Source organism: Procambarus clarkii, chromosome 74, assembly GCF_040958095.1.
Source record: "Procambarus clarkii isolate CNS0578487 chromosome 74, FALCON_Pclarkii_2.0, whole genome shotgun sequence".
In the NCBI taxonomy this organism is placed as follows: domain Eukaryota; kingdom Metazoa; phylum Arthropoda; class Malacostraca; order Decapoda; family Cambaridae; genus Procambarus; species Procambarus clarkii.
Genome location: NC_091223.1, coordinates 22,408,975 through 22,434,782, shown reverse-complemented (window position 1 = coordinate 22,434,782; position 25,808 = coordinate 22,408,975). Strand labels below are relative to the sequence as shown.

Genomic DNA, 25,808 nt, shown 5'->3' with positions numbered 1-25,808 from the left:
TTCTCGACTGTGCAGTGGAAAATAACACGATGTTTAACAGTGAAAAGGTACAAGTACTTATATCTACTGATGGTAGAAATTAAGATCTTAAAAACGAAATACAGGGTACACCACATAATGAAATCTACTCAGAGTAGAAAATATATTAATGTTCTGGTAATTATGATGTCTGGTGACCTGACGCTTAGTGAACATAACGAAGCAAATATAGCATCAGCCAGGAAAATTATAGAATGGAATATGAGAACATTCAAATCATGGGATCCCAACACAATGTTAATACTATTGAAATTACTGGTGTTGTCCTGCCTTGAGTACTGTTCGATAATCAACTCCTATTTTAAAGCAAGAAAGAGTTGTGAGACAGAGGGAAAGCAGATAACATATACAGCACATATAGACACGATAGAGAACATAAATTATTGGGACCATCTCAAATCTCTAAAAACTTGCTCCAATAATATATACATGCAAGATACTAGGAGGCCAGTTTCCAAATTTCCTCAGTAAAATAACAATGTACTGTAGAGAAAGATATGGAAGGCAATGCAGAACAGAACTATTGAGGAGTAATTTTATTTTTAATATATTTTCCTTTAGGTTTATATATCAAATTTATATTTAATTCTGTAACATTCATTAATATTAATTGTAATGTTGTGTCAAAGCTGCATGATAGATGCAAAAAACAATTACTTATTAAATTTGTATATCTAAATATATAATATATGATTTGGCTAATAATGATATTTATAGTACTACTAGCAGTACCCGGCCACACATTGCTGTGGCCGGGTACACAGCAACCTTCCCTGTCCCCCAGTCCTCTCCCACCATTCCCCCCTCACCCGTCTCCTCGGCCTCCCAACCATTCCCTACTCCACTATCCCCTCTTCCTTCCCACCATGCCCCACCCCCCCTGTTCCTTTAACCATCCCACCATTCTCCATTCCCCCATCCCCTCGTCTCCACCATCCCAAATTCCCCCGTCCCCTCGTCCTTCACCACCATTACCCCCCTCCCTTGTCCCCTCGACCTCCACACCATCTCTCACTTCTGTCCCCTCGTCATCCCCACCATTCCCCACTCCCTCGTCCGATGCCTTCCCAAATGGTCTGAAGTTCCCATCAGTAAATTGGGAACATCAAGTGATCTGATGTTCCCATCACTGAAATATAAGAAAAATAGTTAAAAAAAAAGAAATGAAAATAAGAAAAAAAAAGTATACTCACGAAATGAATGGTATGGTAAACAACACAGCTCAATTCCAATACAATTCACACAAAATACTTAAATCAAAATGAAAATAAATCAAAATCTATGAAAATTCAATTTATCAATGCAATCAGAAACAATGAAATGGAATTGTAACTATTTAGCATTTGTGTTGCTCTTGCATGCAACAGATGGCGCTGTTTTTTAAGAAAAGCATAGTTTTACCTGTCACAGGTGTGGCATCTATACTTATACTTACGAAATGAACGGTATGGTAAACAACACAGCCTAATTCCAACACAATGTCACACAAAATAATTCAATAAAAAATTTAATAAATCTAAATCTATGAAAATAAAATTTATCAGTGCAATCGGAAACATTGAAATGGAATTCGTGACATATTTAGTATAGCGTGCATGTTACTATTATGTGCAACAGATAGTTCTGTTCTTCAAAAACGCATGTTTTTACCTGTCACAGGGGTGGCTTCTATATAGTAGGTATATAAAAAGACGCGCCTATTCGAATGCAACTTTGTGTCAAAATATAAAAGCAATCGGTGAAGAGGTTTCGAAGATTTCCCTCATATGAAAAATACAATTTTTCAGAAAAAAAAACATTTTTTTTTACCGTCACAGACGTGACATCTATATAGTATGTATATAAAAACCTGGCTGGATGCGACTGGAACGTTGTGTGAAAATTTCAAAGCAATCAGTGAAGAACTTTCGGAGATTAGCGGTCATGCACAAACGAACATTTCCATTATTATTTATGTAGATTTCCTCCTTTACATATACAAAAATACCATTTTAATTGTTAAAATTATATGTATGTATTGTTCAGTAAAATAAATTAACATAAATTAACAGCTGTGTTATGGTGATGATATACAGCTGTTGTATGGGGGTCATATACATCTGTTTTTTCACCTAGATGTACTCACCTAGTTTTGCTTGCGGGAGTTTAGCTTTGGCTAAACCAACCTCTCAACAGTTAATCTACTGGTGTACAGATTCTTGAGGTTCTCGAGCTCTATCGTACCTATATTTGAAACTGTATGGAGTCAGCCTCCACCACATCACTTCCTAGTGCATTCTATTTACTAACAACTCTGACACTGAAAAGTTCTTTCTAATTTGGGTACTCATTTGGATACTCAGTTTCCACCTGTTTCCCCTTGTGTATGTACCACCCGTGGTAAATAAGCCATCCTTGTCTACCCCTGTCAATTACCCTGACAATTTTGTATGTGGTGATCATATCTCACTGAGCTCTTCTGTCTTTCAGCGACGTGAGGTGTAGTTTACTCAGCCTTTCCTCGTAACTCATGCCTCTTAGTTCTGGGACTAGCCTAGTAGCATACATCTGAACTTTTTCCAGCATCATATTGTGTTGACAAGTAGCGGGCTCCAGTCGGGGGCTGCATACTCCAATTGGCCTTACATACGTGGTATACAAGGTTCTTAAACATTCCTTACACAGGTTTCTGAAGGCTGTTCTGATGTTAGTCAGCCTTGCATATGCTGCCGATGTTATTATTTTGATGTGGGCTTCAGGAGACAGGTTTGGCCTGATATCAACTCCTAGATCTTTCTCTCTGTCCGTTTCGGGAACGACCTCATCTCCCATTCGGTATCCAGTGTCTAGCCTCCTATTTCCTCCACCTAGTTCCATTACCTTACATTTACTTGGGTTGAACTTCAGTAGTCATTTGTTGAATCATTCCTTCAGTTTGTCTAGGTCATCGTGTAGCCTTATACTATCTTCTTCTGTCTTATTCCTCCTCCTCATATTTTTTGCATCATCACCAAACACAGAGAGGAACGATTCTATACCCTCTGGGTATAGATTTTTTTACCATTTACATATATCAGAAACAGTATAGGGCCATGGACTGATCCCTATGGGACTCCACTGGTGACGCCTCGCCACTCCGAGACCTCCTCCCTCACAATTACTCGCTGTCTTCTGTAGCTTAGGTACTCCTTTATGTGGTGGAGTACCTTGACTTTCACTCCCACATGCATCTCCTGCTTGTGAACCGGTCTCTTATGCGGTACTGTGTCAAAGGCTTTCTGGTAATCAAAAAATATGCAATCTGCCCTCCCTTCTCTATCTTACTTGATTTATGTTAGCTTGTCATAGAACTCAATTAATCCTTTGAGGCATGATTTGCCATCTCTGATTCCATGCTGATGTTGTGTTATAAGCTTCTTACCCTCCAGATGTTCCACTTGTTTTTTCGCATAATCTTCTACATCATCTTGCATGGTATGCAAGTTAGGGACACTGGTCTGTAGTTCAGTGCTTCCTGTCTTTCACCCTTCTTGTATATCGGAACTACATTGGCCGTTTTCCAAAATTTTGGCAGTTCACCTGTTACCAGTGATTTGTTGTACACCATTGAGAGTGGCATGCACAGAGCTTCTGCTCCTTCTTTTAGTATCCATGGTGAGATTTCATCTGGACCTATAGCCTTTGTCACATCCAAATCTAGCAGATGCTTCCTCACCTTCCCACTGGAAATCACAAACTCCTCTAGTGGTGTCCGGTTTGATATTCCCTCTCCTATCTCTGGAACTTCTCCTTGCTCTACTGTGAAGACCTACTTGAATTTCTTATTGAGTTCTTCAAGAAGATCTCCTTGCTCTTCATACTCTTTGTCGTTTGTAGTGAATCTGTCTGCCCCTATCCTCAGTTTCATTACCTATTCCTTCACTGCTGTTTTTCTCCTGATGTGGCTGAGCAGATATTTAGGTTGATTTTTTGCCTTGCTAGCTATGTTCTTTTCATATTATCGCTCTGCCTCTCTCCTCGCCCTAACGGATTCATTCCTGGCCCTCAGGTATCTTTCTCTGCTTTCTAGTGTCCTGGTATTTATCCAAGCTCTTGTACTTAGCTGCTTTGCTAGCTTACATATTAGATTACACCTTGGGTTTCTTGTCTGCATTTCATTGTTTTCCCTTTGGACTGTTGCCTCCTTACACTTCTGCGTGATGTAGTCCATCATTTCTTGGGCCATCTTTCCTCTGAGCTCTGTTTTCCAGGCTATATATGTTAGGGATTTCCTTATCTCCTCATAGTTTCCCTTCCGGAATGCCATTCGTTTGTTTTCTGGGTCCTTCCTTGAGTATCATAACCCTACTTCGACCAAGTACTCATACATCAGTACACTCTGATCACTCATTCCCACTTGAGCTTAGAAACCGATTTCCCTTATGGTGGAGTCATTCAGAGTGGGACTAGGTCTAGTCTCGCTGGTTCATTGTTGCCTCTCCTTTTTGTGGGTCCCCTGACATGTTAACTTAAAAAGTTTATTGTTGCCACTTCAAACAGTTTAGTTTTCCATGTTTCCTCACTTCCATGCGGTTCCTTGTTTTCCCCCATGAAGAGCAGATGGGATCGATTTCTACAGGTAGCAGCAGCCGCTCTCTCAATTATTGTGTTAAGTGCCATGTTGTTTCTATCATACTCATGCCTGAGTCTTCTGTCATTTGGTGGATTATATATCACGGCTACTAATCTTGATCCTCCCATCATCATGGTGCCTTTTTTGAAGTTTTTGAACTTCAGAAACTTCAAAAAACTCCAGCTGCGAGGTCATTCCCTCGCAGCTGGGAATAACCATCTCCTCGAAACTCCATTCCTTTCTCATCAATAAGGCCACTCCACCTCCTCCCCTTCCTTCCCTCTCTTTCCTTATTACAGTATAGTCCTGGGAAAACACTGCATTCATTATGATTCTTGAGAGTTTTGTTTCTGTGAGTCCAATTACATCCAGGTTTGCTTCTTGTGCTCTTTCCCCAAGTTCACTTCCCTTGATTGTGATCCCATCTATGTTTGAGTACATAACCTTGAAGCTGACTGTCTTCTGTCTATCCTCAGTTTCTGTTGGTTCTGAAGGAGTTATGGGACAAGGGGTGTCCAGGGGATGAGGACCTAGGAAGGGGGGAACTTGGGGGATATGGGGTGTGAGGGGTTGGGAGGATCTGGTACATGTGGGCTGGGAGGGTCAGGAGTGGAGTGGCTGAGAGGGTCTGGTATTGGGGGTGAATTAGGACATGGCATGGGGGACCAGGGAGGTGGGGCATATGGTGGAAGGGCAGGGGAGCTATTGGGTTCGGGAATGGTGGGGAGTCTGGGGTATGGGGACATGGAGATCAGGGTTTGGGAGGAATTTGTGAGTTGGTTAACTGGGTCTCAGAGGATTATTGGGCAAGGAAAGAGTGGGGACATGGAAGATATTGGATGAAGGGGGAGGGGACCAAGAGGGGTATGAGGTGAGGGGGGGGGGGATGGGGGACTGTGAGGATATGGTGGTGACAGAGATGTGGGGACAGGGATGGTATGGGATGAGTCGGGATGGGGGACAAAGAGGGTAAAGGGTGAGGGGGGTACAGGGAGGGTATGGGATGAGGGAGGGTATGGGGTGAAAGGGGGGAGATGGTTGAATGAGGGCAGGGAGGGTTCTGGGTAGGGTGTGTATTATATGGGGTGGAAGATGGGGGTGTTGCCCTCTACTCTGGGGTTGCTGGGGTGCTGGTTGGGAGTTCCCCACTCCCCTCCATGACTGTTGAGTTGGGGGGGCTGTGGTTCCCTGATTCTCTCCTCTTCCCTTACGCTTCCTCCTCAGTTCTGCTGCCTTTACTCTTTCTTCCCTCGTCATGTCCCCTCTGGAGGAATACTTCATGTCTCACAGCAGAGAGAGACATTGGAATTTGTGGCAGAACCTCAAAGCCATTCCATTGGTTTAGGAAGCTTGGGGCACCTCCAGCAATGTCATGCACTGTACACATTCGAGGAAGTTGAGACCATCTGTAGTCAAGATTTCAGAGTCAATCTACTTGACTTTCGATCTATATCCTGAATGACCTGTTGATTCTGTGGCCACCAAACTCGATGACGTTTTTCTATATCTGCACAGTAGAGAATTTAGCATACATGACAAGGCCTCACAAATGCCCTAAAGCACTCGACTGCTCGTCATTGCCTCGTGTTATCTGTCACATATTTTGGCCAAGATTCTAGAAGCATCTCACCTCTGCGTCGCTTTCCGACGACGCTTCTACAGTACGCAACGAATTCTCAGCAGTGTGTCTGGGTTGACCAGGCCAGATTAAATTGCACTAGGACGCCTTGATGTCGCTAATCCCATTTGTAGCAACAGTTTTCCCATCACGCTTTCTTATAGCATATGTACTCTCTATTTACGCATTATTTTCTCTCATGCACTGGGGGACATCAATAGTTCTGCTATCTGAATATTTATATTATTTGGGACATAACATCACACTCATTCCCTCGCTTAATAACATACCTTTGTGCCTCTCACAGGTTGGCTGGGTATTCCAATGATGCTGCTGTTCTGTGGAAGTGTGGGCTTCGCTGGAACACGGCTTGGCCAATGTTGGATTATATTGGAAGAGAGATGGCCTGAGTACAAACTACCAACTAGGCAACCCTATATGGACATAGCTGAGAGAGCTCTGGGGAATGTTGGAAGGTGAGGAATGAGGTAGCTCTGTTTTGGTCTGTTTCTGATTCTTTACTTTCCCAGTCATCGAATTCAATGACTCCAGATTATCTTACCTCTTATCTAGATTTGATATCATGAATGAATTTATCCTCTACCTTTTAAAATATTCCAACGGGTCACTATGTTTATGTTAAAGTAATTCCTTACAACTATATAGTTCATCTGGATCTGCAGCTCCCTCCGTGTAATCTTGGGTTGATATTTCTCAGTTTAAAGAATTTGTCCTTTGCTCGGTATTTTGCTAAGTATTTTACGTGTTACAACCATGACTCTATTTCAGTGATGTGCTGTTCAGTTTCCTCAACTTACACCTGTCTCCCTAGCTGGGAGCACTAGGCAAATATTACATAATCTAGTACAAACAGAACCACATGTACTGCTGGTGTAATTTATCTCCGTGTGTCTCCGGATTTTTATTTTTATTTTTATACTCTTGCAGATACCACTTTTTCATTATGTATTACTCGTTTTGAATATACTTATCTGTTTCCATTCTGATCATGGTGTATTTATAAACCATTCCTGAAGGTTGTCTTAAGGTTGCTATGGCAGTTTCTATTGACCCACTGTGCTTTTATTAAAGTTCATTTTAAATACAGACGATGCATTTCATGTACAATGTTAGCAGCGTATTTTATTTTAGGGCTCTGTTACATAACGTATAATGTAGATTACATATATTGTAGTTTACATGAAGTTTTAGATTTTCATATAGAGGTTTCATTAGTCATTTTAATTCCACAGTGACTATTATTCTTCGATAACCCCTAATAAAATTATAGTTTTAGCCAACATAAATAAATTTTCGGCTGTTCAACGTACTGCATAGTCAAGAAAAGATATATGTTCCACTATATATTGTGTAATAGGTTAATGAACACTCATTCACAGAAGGAGGTTCAAGTTCTTTTCGAAGTTAGAAGCCTGATATTTATTAAATGATAAATTATGACCACTAAACGAAAAAGGAACATTCTTGTTAACAATCACATTATTCTAAATAACCATCTCGCTTGCTGACAGTCAGAAAAGATGCACGAGACTTGCCGAATGAAATCAGCTGAATGAGCATCCACTCTAACCAAGAATAATTTTTGTACCAAACAGGAAAATCACGCAGATTTCTGTCGTGTTGAACTTGTTCGGGTCAACGACCGTGTTCATCATCCTCATCTCAGAGATGGTGGCCAAAATCATAGCGTTTGAATGCCCTGGCCAATGTGTCCTCACCAAGTGCGAGCTGGTCATTATTGTCGGGGCCGTCATAATTCCCTTTACCTGGCTAGGAACTCCTAAAGATTTCTGGTAAGTAGAAAACCATCGCCTTACGCTGATGCATCTTCTCTCACTCCCAAACTACATCATCTCCCGCAGTAGCATCATCTTATTCGGTGGCAATGTCTCACTCAGTAACATCATCTCAAACAGTGGCATAAACTCCCACAGTGAGTATTGTCCCAGTGTCATCATCTCCCACATAGACATCATTTCCCACAATGGCCTTATCATCAACAGTGACATTATCTATCGCAGAGACATCATCTACTGTGGCATTATCACTCACATAGGCATCATCTCCCACATTGAAATCATCTACCATTGTAGCATCATCTCCTACAGTGGCATTATCTCACCAGTGGTGTTATCTCCCATAGTGATATCATCTCCAACAGTGGTCTTATCCCCAACAGCAACATCATCTCCCAGAGTGAAATCATATCCTCTCGTGGCATTATCACCAACATTGACATCACCTCCCACAGTAAAATTCTCTCTAATAGGTACATCATCTCTCACAGTGACATCATTTCTCAGTGTCATCATCTCTCACAGTGTCATCTCTCACAGTGTCATCATCTCTCACAGTGACATCATCTCTCACAGTGACATCATCTCTCAGAGTGTTATCATCTCCCCAAGTGGCATCATCTCTCTCAGTGGCATCATCTCCCACGATGATATCATCTTCCACAGTGACATCATCTCTCACAGTGGCATCATCTCCCACAGTGACATCATTTCCCACAGTGGTATCATCTCTCTGTGGCATCATCTCTCACAGTGGCATCATCTCCCACAGTGGCATCATCTCTCTGTGGCATCATCTCTCACAGTGGCATCATCTCCCACAGTGGCATCATCTCTCACAGTGGCATCATCTCCCACAGTGGCATCATCTCCCACAGTGGCATCATCTCCCACAGTGGCATCATCTCTCACAGTGGCATCATCTCCCACAGTGGCATCATCTCTCACAGTGGCATCATCTCCCACAGTGGCATCATCTCCCACAGTGGCATCATCTCTCACAGTGGCATCATCTCCCACAGTGTTATCATCTCCTACAGCGGCATCATCTCCCATAGTGACATAATCTCCCACAGTGTTATCATCTCCTACAGTGGTATAATTTCTGACGGTGGCATCATATAGAACAATGACATCATCTCCCCCAGTGGCATAATCTCCCACAGTGGCATCATTTCTCACAGTGGCATCATCTCTCACAGTAGCATCATCTCCCCAAGTGGCATCATCTCTCACAGTGGCATCATCTCTCACAGTGGCATCATCTCTCACAGTGGCATCATCTCCCAGAGTGGCATCTTCTCTCACAGTGGCATCAACTCCCCAAGTGGCATCATCTCCCACAGTGGCATCATCTCTCACAGTGGCATCATATCCAACAATGACATCATCTCCCACAGTGGCATCATCTCCCACAGTGGCATCATCTCTCACAGTGGCATCATCTCTCACAGTGGCATCATCTCCCACATGGCATCATCTCTCACAGTGGCATCATCTCTCACAGTGGCATCATCTCCCACAGTGGCATCATCTCTCACAGTGGCATCATCTCCCCAAGTGGCATCATCTCCCACAGTGGCATCATCTCTCACAGTGGCATCATATCCAACAATGACATCATATCCCACAGTGGCATTATCTCCCCCAGTGGCATCATCTCTCACAGTGGCATCATTTCACATATTGGCATCATATCCAACAATGACATCATCTCCTACAGTGACATCACTTCTCACGGTGGCATTTTCTCCCACAGTGGCATCATATCCAACAATGACATCATCTCCTACAGTGACATCACTTCTCAAGGTGGCATTATCTCCCACAGTGGCATCATATCCAATAAAGGCATCATCTTCCCAAGTGGCTTCATTTCCCACAGTGGCATTATCTCCCACAGTGACATCATCTCCCCAAGTGGCATCATCTCCCACAGTGGCATCATCTCCCACAGTGGCATCATCTCTCACAGTGGCATCATCTCTCACAGTGGCATCATCTCCCCAAGTGGCATCATCTCTCACAGTGGCATCATCTCCCACAGTGGCATCATCTCTCACAGTGGCATCATCTCTCACAGTGGCATCATATCCAACAATGACATCATCTCCCACAGGGCATCATCTCCCACAGTGGCACCATCTCCCACAGTGGCATCAGCTCTCACAGTGGCATCATCTCCGCCAATAACATCATGTCCCACAGTGGCATCATCTCCCACAGTGGCATCATCTCCCCCAATGGCATCATCTCCCACAGTGGTATCACCTCCCCCAATGGCATCATCTCCCACAGTGGCATCATCTCTCACAGTGGCATCATCTCCCACAGTGACATCATCTCCCACAGTGACATCATCTCCCTCAGTTGCATCATCTCCCACAGTGACATCATCTCCCACAGTGGCATCATCTCTCACAGTTACATCATCTCCCACAGTGGCATCATCTCCCAAAGTGGCATCATCTCCCACAGTGACATCATCTCACACAGTGTTATCATCTCCTACAGTGGCATCATCTCCCACATTGGCATAATCTCCCACAGTGGCATCATCTCCCACAGTGGCATCATCTCCCACAGTGACATCATCTCACACAGTGTAATCATTTCCTACAGTGGCATCATCTCTCACAGTGGCATCATCTCCCACAGTGGCATCATTTCTCACAGTGGCATCAGTTCCTACAGTGGCATCATTTCTCACAGTGGCATCATCTCCCACAGTGGCATCATCTCCCACAGTGGCATCAATTCTCACAGTGGCATCAATTCTCACAGTGGCGTCATCTCCCACAGTGGCATCATTTCTCACAGTGACATCATCTCCCACAGTGGCATCATCTCTCACAGTGGCATCATCTCCCACAGTGACATCATATCCCACAGTGGCATCATCTCTCACAGTGGCATCATTTCTCGCAGTGGCATCATCTCTCACAGTGGCATCATCTCTCACAGTGGCATCATATCCAACAATGACATCACTTCTCACAGTGGCATCATTTCCCACAGTGGCATTATCTCCCACAGTGGCGTCATATCCAACAATGATATCATCTCTCACAGTGGTATCATCTACCCCAGTGGCATCATCTCCCACAGTGGCATCATCTCTCACAGTGACATCATTTCTCACAGTGACATCATTTCTCACAGTGACATCATTTCTCACAGTGCCATCATATCCAACAATGACATCATCTCCCACAGTTGGCATCGTATCCAACAATGATATCATCTCCCACAGTGGCATCATCTCTCACAGTGGAATCATCTCCCACAGTGGCATCATCTCTCACAGTGACATCATTTCTCACAGTGCCATCATATCCAACAATGACATCATCTCCCACAGTGGCATTATCTCCCCCAGTGGCATTATCTCCCACAGTGGCATCATATCCAACATTGACATCATCTCCCCCAGTGGCATCATCTCTCACAGTGGCATCATCTCCCACAGTGGCATCATCTCTCACAGTGGCATCATATCTCACAGTGGCATCATATCCAACAATGACATCATCTCCCACAGTGGCATTATCTCCCCCAGTGGCATCATCTCCCACAGTGGCATCATATCCAACAATGGCATCATCTCTCTCAGTGGCATCATCTTCCACAGTGGCATCATCTCTCACAGTGGCATCATTTCTCTCAGTGGCATTATCTCCCCCAGTGGCATTATCTCCCACAGTGGCATCATATCCAACATTGACATCATCTCCCCCAGTGGCATCATCTCTCACAGTGGCATCATCTCCCACAGTGGCAATCTCCCACAGTGGCATCATCTCCCACAGTGGCATCATCTCCCACAGTGGCAATATCTCCCACAGTGGCAATGTCTCACACATTGACAAGGTACACGTTATCATTGATATTAATATCTGCAATAATAAAATCAACTTTTGAGTGCTTGAGGTAAATATGGTGTCAATATTTCTCACAAAGTGTTGATATACTACACGGGCGCAAGCTGTTACACTACTCTCATAATATTATTATTATATAATTATATATATATATATATATATATATATATATATATATATATATATATATATATATATATATATATATATATATATATATATATATATATATATATATATATATGAAAAATAGAAAGTGCTTAACGCGTTTTCGGCTAATTCGCCTTCATCAGAGCAAAGTAGAATGAAGATAAGATTGCTGATCAGACCTTTATATCCGCCTGGGCAGATCACGTGACCACCAAAAATAAGTGGAGGAAAGGAATTATAAGAAAGAAGGTAACTGCAGAAGGCCTATTGGCCCATACGAGGCAGCTCCTATTAATATCTCCAAGTGCCATACGTGTTAAATGATTGCTATATTGTTTTGACGTGCTATATTGAGGCTTAAATAGGGATCCAACTTGTACATACCGGGGCTCACATTAAGGCTGTTGTTACAATGTTTGATCAGAGCAGACTCGATCACGTTTCGTTCAACAAAATCTTTACTTTTAACAATACATTAACAATACGCAAAAAGGGAGAGAGGTAGGAAGGAGGGTGGGGTGGCAGTAAGGGAGGGAGGGAAGGAGGGGGTTGGGGTAACAGGAAGTGAGGGAAGAAGTGGGGGGGGGGTTGGCCGGAAAGGAGGGACGGAGGGAGTAAGGAGGGGAGGGGTGGCAGGAAGGGAGGGAGGGAGGAAAGAGGGGTGGGGTGGAAGGAAGGGAAGGAGGGAGTAAGGAGGGGAGGGGTGGCAGGAAGGGAGGGAGGGAGGAAAGAGGGGTGGGGTGGAAGGAAGGGAAGGAGGGAGTAAGGAGGGGAGGGGTGGCAGGAAGGGAGAGATGGAGGAAGGAGGGGTAGGGTGGCAGGATGAGAGGGAGGGAGGAAGAAGGGGTGGGGTGGAAGGAAGGGAGAGAGGGAGGAAAGGGGCAAGGCTGGCAGGAAGTGAGGGAACAAGGGGTTGGGGTGGCAGGAAGGGAGGGAGGGTGGGAGATAGGTACGGAGTGGGTTGTGTGGCAGGAAGAGAGGGAGGATGGGAGGGAGGTAGGGGGGTTGGGTGGCAGGAAGAGAGGAAGGGTGGGAGGGAGGTAGGGGGGGGGGGTTGGGTGGCAGGAAAGGAGGGAGGAAGGGAGGGAAGAAGGCGGGTGGGGTGGCAGGAAGGGTAGGCGGGATGGGGGGGGGTAGCAGGATGGGAGGGAGGAAGGGAAGTTGGGGGTGGCAGGAAGGGAGGGAGGGAAGAAGGCGGGTGCGGTGGCAGGAAGGGAGGGAGGAAGGAGGTTGGGAGTGACAGGAAGGGAGGGAGGGAATAATTCGGTGGGGTGACAGGAAGGTAGGGAGGAAGGGAGGTGGGGTGACAGGAAGGTAGGGAGGAAGGGAGGTGGGGTGACAGGAAGGGAGGGAGGATGTGGGGTTGGGTGGCAGAAAGGTAGGGAGGAAGGGGGATGGGATGGCAGGAAGGGAGGGAGGGAGTAAGGAGGAGGTGGGGTGGAAGGAAGAGGGGGAGAGAAGACGAGTGGCAAGAAGGCAGGGTGGAAAAGATGGGGTGACTTGAAGGGAGAGTTGAAGGGAAAGCTGTGAGAGGAGGGGTTATCAGGAATGGCGGGAGGAAAAGTTGGTTGTAAGGGGGTCGGGGGGGTGCGGAGTTATGTACTCAGAGCAGGTACTCACCTAGCAATGGTGTGCTTTTCGAGCAAGGTGGCGGGCGTGGGCCAGGGGGTCGAGTGCATGGTGGACTTTCTAAGTAGAAAAATGTGTGGATAATAGACAGTGAGAGGGGAGGGGAAGGTGGTGATGGGGAAGGATGGTTGTGGGTGAAGAGGAAGGTTGTGTGTGGGGGGAAGGTAGCAGGGTGGAGGGGGTTTCTCCGAGAGGCGGGATTTCTACCTGGAGAGAAAGATAGGGAGGGGGGCGGTCGGAGAGGGAGAGGTACATGGAGCTGAAAATAAGAGGAAAAAGTGATGGGAGTGGAAAGGGATGGATGGGAGGGGGAGAAGAAACAGAGAAGTGGGGAGAGAGAGGAGTTTTATTAAGGAAGTTGTAGGTACTTACCAAATTGTCATTGGTGGAAATGACAGACTGCTTACAAGGTCTATAACAAGTGGCGGGTTCCAAGAACTACATTTTCTCTTCTTAACTTCCCCTAGAGGAAAACTGTTTTCATTTCAATTTTAATCAGATGTATAAAAACGATATTACAACGATGGACTATGAACGGGGCACAGAAGCTGGAGCACATAAACTACATTTTCTTCCTTAACTTTCCCTATAGGAAATCTATTTTAAATTTAATTTTGCTTGATTGAAGTACTAATAACGAAAATATAAAGATGAAGTATGATGGACAGGATTTCGAGCTCAAGAAATACATGCTTTCCTCTTCCTATCATCAAAATACTGTACCACGGGTTTAGAAGTCATTTAAATACAATGTATAATAACGAAATTACTATGATAAAATATGACTGGGTCAGGAGCTGTAGTCTGAGAACTACTTTCTTTCCTCTTACGATGGTTTAAAATTTAATTTTAATTGAACTAATAATAACGAAATTACAACTGATAACATCTAGAGTCTGGCCCACAAACTATCGTACGACATTGCAAAGATAAAGATGAACTCATGACTGTACACATTACACTGTAACTTATCACTAACTGCATAGTTACAATACAGTTATATTTTTATAATAGGTTATATATTATAACAAAAGATGCAAAACGAAGCCATGAGAATTATCCTCGGATGCCCTCGTACAACTAAATTAGTAAACATGAGGAAGGAACTGAATATTCCATGTGTGTGATCGTTTCATTGAAATTAATGCTTTACTTAATATCAAGATGCTTCAGGGCAAGGGTTAGGGCGACTAACCCGCCCTAACCCTTGCACTGAAGACCTCCAGGCCTTCTTTCTTGAAGGTCAGCATCCCTCCAAATGGATTACCAAAACCGCCACTGTGCTCAGAATGTATAATATTCAGCACCTCTACCAAGAGAGACTGTCGACACTGTCCTGCCCCATGCGAGATCACCCCTTTTCAAATTACTGTCACCCCTTTCCTACCCAAGAAGCTGATTAGAGAAGAAACCTTGCTTCGTGAAGAAACAAAGTACAATGCCTTAAGCCAAATTGATGCTTTGGTCAGAGAGCGGTCTCTGTCCCAAAATGCTTACACTGATGGCTCCTTACAATAGTCCTATGGTTCAGCTGGAAGTGCAGTTGTTGTGACAGCGAGAGATGGTTCCTTCTCCCATCAGTGTGAAACGCGTATTAATAACTGGGCCTACACTCTTCAAACAGAATTGGTTGCCATAATCATTGCACTCGAGCGCGTATATGACTACAAAATTGACACGCTAATTATAAGTGACTCTTTGTCATCATTGACTGACCTCAGCTCCCTAAGGCATAACTGTGACGTGCTTATCTCTGAAGCTAGACACAGATATAATGAAAAAAATCAATGATGGAGTCAGAGTTTGTCTCCTGTGGATTCTTTCCCATATTGGTCTCCAAATGCATGCTAGAACTGATGAGCTAGCCAAAACCTTTGCTCGTGAAGAGGGTAATTGATTACCATCGTGGACTGCCTTTGAGCAGCCTGAGGACAGTAATACCATCAACAAAATCACCTAGACTTGAGGCAAAGTGAAATTAACACCAGTTACTCCATTTATCATCATTCTATTATGCAGGAAGTTTCACATGTCTATGGGCCTTCCAATAAGGTTAGTAGACTTCAAGATGTTACCACTGCTAGGCTTAGGCTCGGCTACAAGTACCTCTGGGAGTTTGTAACTTCTGCTGATGTAGATTTGACTAAATGTAAGCTTTGTCAGCAGAATTATTCGCATACTTTGCGTCATTATATAATGAAATATAAGCAAATCGTGGAATTCAGAGATAACACCATCAATGAAGTCCATGAAATGTGCAAATACTTCATTCATAATGATGTACTCCCGAGAATCTTAGCGAAGTATAAAAGATTTGGGAGCCAGTCGGCCGAGCGGACAGCACACTGGGCTTGTGATCCTGGGTTTGATCTCAGGCGCCGGCGAGAAACAAGGGGCAGAGTTTCTTTCACCCTATGCCCCTGTTACCTGCAGTAAAATAGGTACCTGGGTGTTAGTCAGCTGTCACGGGCTGCTTCCTGGGGGGTGGAGGCCTGGTCGAGGACCGGGCTGCAGGGACACTAAAAGCCCCAAAATCATCTCAAGATAACCTCAAGATATCTGTGGATAATGCATGCACATGACTGTACAGCTGCCGCCCAGTTCCAGTTCGGTGGGTGTGGAGCAAGACTAGTAACTGCGTGACTCACCATAGATGTAAAGTGCCTTGAATAGTGACTGTTGTGAGCCTCTTGTTGATTCACTTGTGATATAAAGAGATTACTGATGTGTATATGTATTTGTGTAAATGATTCTATATATATGTACATGTGTATGTAACATTAACAATTGTGTAACAAGCTTCATAAGATTGTCACTTTCTAAGCTAAATGAACTATTGGGCTCAGTTCCTGAACCCTATTATGTGCCTCTGTAACCATTTTCACATCCACCCACGGGATGGGTGTGGGGTCCATAATAATGAAAGATATTGCATTGAATAAGGCTTTTGATAAAATATGGTAAAATAAAATACCATGAAACTACTAGCTCATGGACTCAGTGAGAAAATGTTGCAATTGATTAAACAATTGCAAAGAGAGAACATAGTCGTCCCAGTAAACAGAAGGCGACTGGGAAAACGTCGACAGCAGAGGAGCCGCCAGGATCCAAGTTAGGGCCAACAATTATTGTAATTTTCATCATTGACTCTGATATTAAAGTCGCAAACCACATCATCAAATTCGCAGATGTTACGAAGACTTACAGGATTGTTGGATACAAACGCTAAGTAAATTTCAATATTTATAAATGAAGGTTCTAGTATACAGTATATAACTGTATAATTATAACCATAATAATCATAACCATAATAATCATAACCATAATAATCATAACCATAATAATCATAACCATAATAATCATAACCATAATAATCATAACCATAATAATCATAACCATAATAATCATAACCATAAAAATCATAGCTATAATAATCATAGCCATAATAATCATAACAATAATAATCATAACAATAATAATCATAACAATAATAATCATAGCCATAATAATCATAGCCATAATAATCATAGCCATAATAATCATAGCTATAATAATCATAACCATAAATCATAACCATAATAATCATAATGTTACGGCCCTCTCGGGACGCAACGGGATTCTTACTCTGATGTTGTTAGAGGAAGATATATATCCGTTCCCAAGCCAGTAGAGGCTATCAAGGGATGTGATCCGTGACGCAAGTAACTTAAAGGGAGTAGGGAAAGAAAGTTAAGAACTTAATATTATAATTACCATCACCGAATAAATATATTAAAAGATTACACAGGGGGAGGGGTATTAACACTATACAAGGGGATTATTCACAATATAGTCTTCTACTGAAGACTCTGGATCCAGAAGCTAGGTGCTGAGTCCTCGGTGTTTTCTTCGTGGCCTCACAACGTGTCCTCTGAGAATGCTGAGCCTACCCTGGCCACAGGTCAGCCAAAACACAGGTCCACTGGGGGCACCGCCGTGGAGGCCGTCAACCACAAATCCAGCCGGTCTGCTGGCAGGTTCTGGACCCGCAATGCTGGTCAGGCCACTCCACGAACGATATTAGAGTAAACACCCTAGACAGGAGTCTCGTGTGATATCACAAATCACCCTCCTGTCCTCAATACCCCAGTGGATGATCGTCTCCAACAGTCAGTCCCGGGTAATCCTTTTACCACCACTTCACTGGCAGACTAACACACCACAGTGTTCTTCCGGGGGGGGGGGGGGGGCGACTTCACAACGGCTGCAGCAAAGTACAAGGTATGGAGACTGGCTGCCTCGGGTAGACTGACTCAACTTCCATCACAGCAGTCCCAGGTCGACTCTGTAAGCAGACACGTCATCAATAACAGGGACACTAAAACACCTCACTTACAGACTCAGACACAAACGCCCGACATATCCACTCCATAGATGGCGTTGTAGTCTGAGCACCACCTCACCAGAGGTCAGCGGCGGCGGTGTTGAGTGCTGAACGGGACTGGAAACTGGCCCTTGTGGCCGGTATTCGCCGTCCTCCCCAGGTGTCGTCGTCCGTTTGGCGGGGGTTTCGGGAGCTGACCCACAGATGGCGTGGTCGTTACTGCTCCGTGCTCGGACGCTGGATCCGGGTTCGTAACACCATAATAATCATAGCTATAATAATCATAACCATAATAATCATAACCATAAAGACAGTAAGGCATTTAACAGACGGCAGAAAATAACTCCTGAGTAACGATTAACCAACTGTTGAATCTGTGTAACAAGAAGGAAATACATAAATAACGAACCATATCTTAAAATGATAAAACGCATCTTTGACTTTCAAGAATGTAAAATAATGATGCAGATGTGCAAATTCCGTCTGCTCCCCTGTCTAGACTACTGCATTCAGGTATGGAGATGTCTCCAACACTCTCGTCTGCATCGGTGTGGACTGCTGGAACCAAGTATGTGGATGTATCCAACAGAATGACAGTTGCACCGGAAAATGTTAACTGAAAAACAACGAAACTGAGACCTCACAAAGCTGACATTGTATCTATAAGGTGTGAAGGATTGAAGAAATTGTTTATGTAATAATCTAAGATGAGGTCTCATAAAGACCTTTTGTGCCCTCTGTAATGCTTTTGCGATACCGCTCACAGGATGAGTATGGGGTTCACAATAAACTAGCCGCCTTCGGCGGCAACAATCAATCAAATGAGACCTCACACCCCAGGCTTTAGAACTAACTTTTCAAAGAAAACTCGACAGATCTAATTTAACGAGAAACATTTAATGCTGAAGGTATTAATCTTCAAAAAAGTTTGAAGGTATTAATCTAGACCACTTTTAACAAGTCCAACATCTCACAACAGGGGCAATAGTTTCAAGCCACCAGTCAACACACAACAGGTTCAACATATCACAACTTGAACAACAGTTCCTGTTGGTGACTGAATACTATTCCAGTCAACACACTACAGCAGACATGACGAACTTATTCATTTAATGGGAAAAAATCTCGAGTCTCATCCTGAGTATTTTCTGTATATGAGTTTTTAATTGTACACTAACCTAATATTTATGGTTTAAATTGGCGATGCTCAGTGTAGCAGCAACCGATTTATTGTTCACATCCAGACCACTAGAGATGGTTACCCACTGGAGGAAAAAGGAAGCGTATTAAACTTATTGAAGTACTTCTAGGCTGATTACTGATCTTCCCTTGGATGGAACCCACAGCAGTATCTGACCTTCCTGGTACATTTAATACAGGTGTGATCAGTCATTTAGAGATTCTCAGATGCAACCCACAACAGTAACCTAATTTCTAGGTATAAAGAAAAATGCCCAAACGTCTCGTCCTGTGCGGAAATCGAGCTCAGAACCTGCAGACCTGAGGGTAATTAATGTTAAAATCGTTTAGTAGAGAAGTTAGTAAATTTCGTTGTGTGATTCAGTGTTCCCACATACTACATATAATAATTTCACATCATCTCTTTCCCTTTCTCTCTCCATTCTTACTCCCCCCCCCCCCTCTCTCTCTCTCTCTCTCTCTCTCTCTCTCTCTCTCTCTCTCTCTCTCTCTCTCTCTCTCTCTCTCTCTCTCTCTCTCTCTCTCTCTCTCTCCACCAGGCAAGCCTCACTGCTGGCAGTGATAGCAACCGCAGCAGCTGTTGTAGTAATAGTGATCCAGATCTTCGAGTTCCCTGAGACGCGCCCGGATAATCCCCAGTACCCGAACCCGACCGTGGGTTCTTTCTCACTGGGGTTTGGCTCAATTCTCTTTGCTTTCGGTGGAGCTGCTGTCTTCCCCACCATCCAGAACGACATGGAGGACAGGTCCCAATTCTGGAAGAGCATTTGTCTTGGATTTCTTGGTAAGTTACTTTCCACTTGGAGTAGAAATCGCAGTCTATATGTTGCATATTCACATTAGATTTTATATAACATCCTAATGTGTTTCATTAATAATAATTGTCAAATATATTTAAACACTTTCAAAAATGTATTGGCTACTCTGCCAATGCTAGCATTGGCAGAGTATGTAAGCAGCAACGTTCCAGTGATTAATTTTAATATCTGACCAGTCAGGAATAAACAGGAATAAAGTGGGCGTAGGTGGCACTTGTAATACAAGTGTATTGTAATACATAAGAATTTAGAAGTAGTCAATCCGTCAAACCCGTTGGGTTACGGAGTGGTGCCCTGGGTGTCTAGTTATTCTAGTCTAGTTGGGTGCAACGCCTGCTGTGGCTGTGAAGGCCAACCCGAGAATGACAGTCTCGTCTGCAACGAGTGCAGATAAACATCGAAGCGGGTGCGTCTGACAGTGGTCGAGACCTCCTCTGAAGTCTATTATCCTCTGCCTGCCTCTTCAGTTCATCTTCGAATATCTGGAGTCCCTTTTGCACTTTGCATCGCCAGGCAGATCTGTCTGCAGCTGCTGTCTCCCAAGTGTTGATGTCGATGTTAATCTGCTTGAGGTCGCGTTTGCAGGCGTCTTTGAAACACAGCTGAGATCTTCTGGTGGGTCTCTTTCCTGATGCCAATTCTCCATATAAGAGGTCCTTCGGGGTAAGAGGTATGCGGCAATCTTCCATGTGTGTGACATGGCCCAACCATCACATGCGTCTCTGCTTCAGGAGAGTGAACATTGAAGGGACTCCTGTTCTCTCGAGTACCGTGTTGTTGGTGATGTGGTCTTCCCACGTGATATCAAGGATGCGTCTCAGATTCCGCATGTGAAAGGTATTGAGCCGTCTCTCCTGGCGAGAACGCAGGGTCCAGGATTCCAAACCATAGAGAAGTGTACTCACCACACATGCCATGTAGACTTCTGCCTTGGTGTGCACTGTCAGTTTGACATTTTTTCCAAATGCGCTTTGTGAGCCTGGCCAGTGTTGTTGTGGCCTTCCCGATACGCCTGTTGAGCTTAGTGTCAAGGGAAAGGGTGTCTGAGATTGTGGAGCCCAGGTTCTCAAACTCGTGAACTGCCTCCAGCACATAGTCTGTGATGTTTATACAGGGTAGCTCATTGACATCATGTCCCATCACCTGTGTCTTCTTCAGGCTGATTGTCAGGTCGAATGCGGAACAGTCTGCGGCAAAGCGGTTGAGTAGCTTCTGCAGGCCTTCTGCTGTGTGTGCGGTGATCGCTGGGTCGTCGGCAAGAGGAACTCTCTGGGGATTCCCATCTGTACTTTCGTCTTTGCTCGAACTCTGGATAGATTATAGAGCTTTCCATCAGGTCTTGTACGGAGATAGATGTCCTTTGTGGTTGTTCCAAAGGCATGCTTGACGTGAAGGATATGCCGAACAGAGTTGGAGCAAGAACGCACCCCTGTTTAACACCACTGTTGATGTTGAATGGTTCAGAAGTTGAGCCGTCATACACAACTGTTCCCTTCATGTCCTTCATTGTATCATGCTGAGGAGGGTGGGTGGGCAGCCAATTTTGGCCAAAATCTTGTAGAGTCCGTCCCTGCTCACGAGGTCAAAGGCCTTTGTAAGGTCAATGAAGGCGAAGAATAAGACATTTCTCTACTCCCTGCACTTTTCTTGAAACTGTCTCTGGAAGAACACCATGTCAGTGGTCGAATTCTCTGCTCGGAAACCGCACTTTGACTCAGGTACACTCTTTCAACAAGAATCTAAAGCCTGACCAACACGACCATGGCGAAGAGTTTGCCGACGACGCTGAGGAGGGAGATGCCGCGATAGTTGTTGACATCACTTCTGTCACCTTAATTTTTGTAGAGAGTGATGATGTTTGCATCTGTCAAGTTTTGTGGCACCGAGCCCTCCCTCCAGCACTAGCACAGAAGTTCATGAAGCTCTGTTTTAAGTGTTCCACGAGCGCACTTGAGAACTTCAGGCGGAATCCCATCGTCTCCTGGGGGCCTTCCCTGAGGAATGTAAATCCAGTGCTTTCTCAACTTCACCCACAGTCGGTTCAAGATCAAGTTCTTCCATGACGGCACTCGATTGCATCCAAGGCCTTTACGCTGTCCAAGTTCTCTCTGAAATTTGGAGTAATGTTCCACCCAGCGATTCATCTGTTGATCATGGTCTTTAATGATCTCTCCAGTGACTAACTTCAGAGAAGCCATCTTATTTTGTGTAGAGCCTGTTCCCTGTTTGATCCCTTTGTACATGCCTCTTATGTTGCCGACAGTGTTTGCAGTATAGATGCTGGAAGAGAGTCGGAACCAGTAATCTTGCACAGTGCCTTGCAGTTTGTTTCGCTGAGGCACAGCGCCACTCCTGCGGCAATACAGAGGGCCTGTAGGTTCCTTTCTGAGAGTAGGTTCTTGTAGGATGAGAGAGCTCGTCTCTTTTCCTCTATGGGGGTAACAGTTTGTCTGCACTGGCTTCGAACCAATCTGGTGACTTGTTCTGCCTCTTACCGAAGGTGGACATGGCTGTGTTGAAAATAATGCCCCTGAGATGTGACCAACTCTCACTTCCGCTATCGCAGGGTGGTAAAGGAAGGGCATTTACCAGCGCAGCAGTGAATTCCTCCACCTGGTGAAGGTCAGGAGTTTTGTTTACATTATTGCGTGGTTTTCCCTCCTTCTTTGCTCTGTGGATTTTCCAGGACTGGAACTTTACTCTGCAAACGACGAGAGAGTGGTCAGTGTCACAATCTGCAGCAGCAGCGGGTCAGTGTGACGCTTCTCAGATTGCTATGTCCCATAAGGAACATGTCGAGTTGGTGCCAATTCTTAGACCTGGGGTGTCTCCATGAAACCTTATGCTGGGGCTTGGTGTCGAAGAAGTAATTGGTGATGCAGAGATCACGGCGACAGCAGAACTCCAGGAGGAGCTGCCCACTCTCATTCATCTTTCCAAATCTAAGCTGGCCCAGGCAGGAAGGCCAAGAGCTGTGATCAGAACCAACTCTTGCATTAAAGTCTCCCCAGGAGAAAAACTGGCCCTTGGTGAGGTATGTCTCACTAGCACTTGGTGAGCTAGGCCGAGGTCATCATAGAACTCATCCTTCGCTTTAGTAGAGGTCAATGTTGGTGCGTAGGCTGACCATTCCTGCTGCTGGATGAAGTTGAAGTTTGATGATCCTTTCAGACCCTTCTGTGGACGGTACTATGGACCTTAACAACCCGTTCCTGATGGTAAAGCCAATGCCATGCTCCCTTACCTCTTCTGGTGGTTTGACCACCAGATGAACAAACCACAGGCGCCAGTCAGGCGGCGGCAGACAATGTAAAAGTTACACCTCAGTACCAGTTAACCAGGAGGACAGGTCAGCGGTTACCAAGTCACGAAGAGGTCAGAGTTGATGCCGTCATGATAATCTTCAGGGATTAACTCCTAAACATCAAAATGCCAAACCCTCATGTTCAGCTGAGGAGAAGATCATAGAAGGGACAGTAGAGTGGGCGCAGCCCAGTAGGACGGTGTGTGTGGACTCAGGGAGGGAACATTATCTCCAGGAGAACTGGGGAACATTATACGAGTAAGTACGGCTCTCTTGTACTAAAGCACCTCATTCAGTACTCATGGCCTCTAGTAGGGAACATAGTTAGGGAGTGTCTTATTTAACTATTTCAAATAAAGTCATATATTGTCAAGTGTTATTAAATGTGTATTAATGGTTCCTTGTCTTAGTGATACTGGGCCTACCGTCCCTTTGCCTCAGTGACCTAGTGTCCCTAATTATTCAGTACTCTTCCCCCCGTTCGTCTTCCGTGTTGAGGTGTTAATATTGGGTGTGTCCCGCCTTATTCTTGTGTACTCTATAGTTCCCAAGTGGTCAGGATTATTCGAGTGTCAGGTCAGGATCCTTGTACCGTTCAATTGTCTCCTACACCTGTCCTGGTAGGTTATTCCATCTGCAAGACCTACGAACCTCACTCCGGTCCCCTGTCCGGTAACTCAGGGTGGTGGCAGTGTCACTCGGTAACTCATACGAGGGCTGTGACTACGAATATCTCCATCTTTTTGTCTCACTCTCCCTCGCCCTCACTCGCTCTCATTCTCCCTCCCTTGCTCTCGTTCTCGCTCTGCCTCACTCTTCCTCACTCTTCCTCTCTCTCTCTCTCTCTCTCTCTCTCTCTCTCTCTCTCTCTCTCTCTCTCTCTCTCTCTCTCTCTCTCTCTCTCTCTCTCTCTCTCTCTCTCTCTCTCTCTCTCTCTCTCTCTCTCTCTCCTCTGTTTACTGGTTTACGTCCTCGTATGACGGCCCGAGTGTTAACATCTTACGTGATCGGTAAAGCATCTGTTATTACCATAGGAAGAACGGAGATTGCATGGTTAGCTCAGTGGTAGGAGCGGGGTGCGCTGTCGAGATATTACAACCATCTTGTTGCACATTGCTTTTCACTGTGCCCATAATGAATTTTCTTTGGTTTGCAGTTACTCTTTGTTATTTACTTGTTAGAAAGTTTACTATTACTTGAAAGAAAGTTTACTTGTTAGAGAGATTTACTTGTTAGAAATCTGTTAGAAAGATTTTCTTGTTAGAAATCTGTTAGAAAGATTTACTTGTTAGAAATCTGTTAGAAAGATTTACTTGTTAGAAATCTGTTAGAAAGATTTACTTGTTAGAAATCTGTTAGAAAGATTTACTTGTTAGAAATCTGTTAGAAATCTGTTAGAAAGATTTTTTCAGTGATGAAGTACTTGTGAAATTCAGAACATGATTTGTAAACTTCACAATGCCCAAGGTTATGTTGTTAATTTTATTCCATTAAACTGTTATGTTGACATTTTAGAACAATCCTATAGAATGCAACTATGTGATGTTAGTATCTCAAGTCTGAAATTTTATGCTTCATGAAGGTAGAAGTATTTGTCTCCATTTTCTTCTGCAAGTAATATGTTATTATAACTTGTTATTGCAAATAACGCAACTGTGCCTCGTTTGGAATCTATAATATCAGCAAATAATGCCTTTCCTTATCGTTTTACAGGTATCATGTCCCTGTACCTGCCTGTGGGTCTGTGTGGCTTCATCTTGTATGGTGACCAAGTAGAAAGCAATATCCTCCTGACCGTGACGATGAACTTGGCAGTTGAGATCGCCATTGGACTACAGATCATTAACCTGTTGTGTACCTTCATCATCAGCTCCAATCCCGTCTCCCAGTCTGTTGAGGACGTCCTGAATGTTTCCAATAGTGAGTATTGACGGTTTGTCAAACGGTGGCAAGTTTTATTATTAAAAATTAAATCGCTTTCAGATGTCGGGGAATTAAAGTCTATGAGGCTTATCGAGGTCCCATAAGGTCAACAACTGACCTTTCTGAAGATGAAAGTTGCCTGACATACTTGCCTGACTCATGGACACCCAGGATTATCTGCCAAGTACACACTTTGTCCTATCGTGTGAATAATACCCAGAAGTTTTCGGTTGATAGTAATAATAATAATAATAATAATAATAATAATAATAATAATAATAATAATAATAGTAATAATAATAATAATAATAATAATAATAATAATAATAATAATAATAATAATAATAATAATAATAATAATAATATTAATAATAATAATACTATTAGTAATAATGAGAATTTGCATGCACAAATTCACACACACACACACACACACACACACACACACACACACACACACACACACACACACACA

The 25,808-nt window shown here is 44.0% G+C and overlaps 1 protein-coding gene across 1 annotated transcript in view; it reads left to right on the top strand.

The window, feature by feature from the left end:
• LOC123767297 (uncharacterized) overlaps positions 1-25,808 on the top strand; it is a 98,026-nt gene that overhangs the window by 31,130 nt on the left and 41,088 nt on the right. The window contains exons 3-6 of the mRNA XM_045756860.2: positions 6,556-6,724; positions 7,865-8,062; positions 19,828-20,072; positions 25,124-25,330. Coding sequence (XP_045612816.1) covers positions 6,556-6,724; positions 7,865-8,062; positions 19,828-20,072; positions 25,124-25,330 — 819 coding nt within the window. The remainder of the gene's footprint in view (positions 1-6,555; positions 6,725-7,864; positions 8,063-19,827; positions 20,073-25,123; positions 25,331-25,808) is intronic.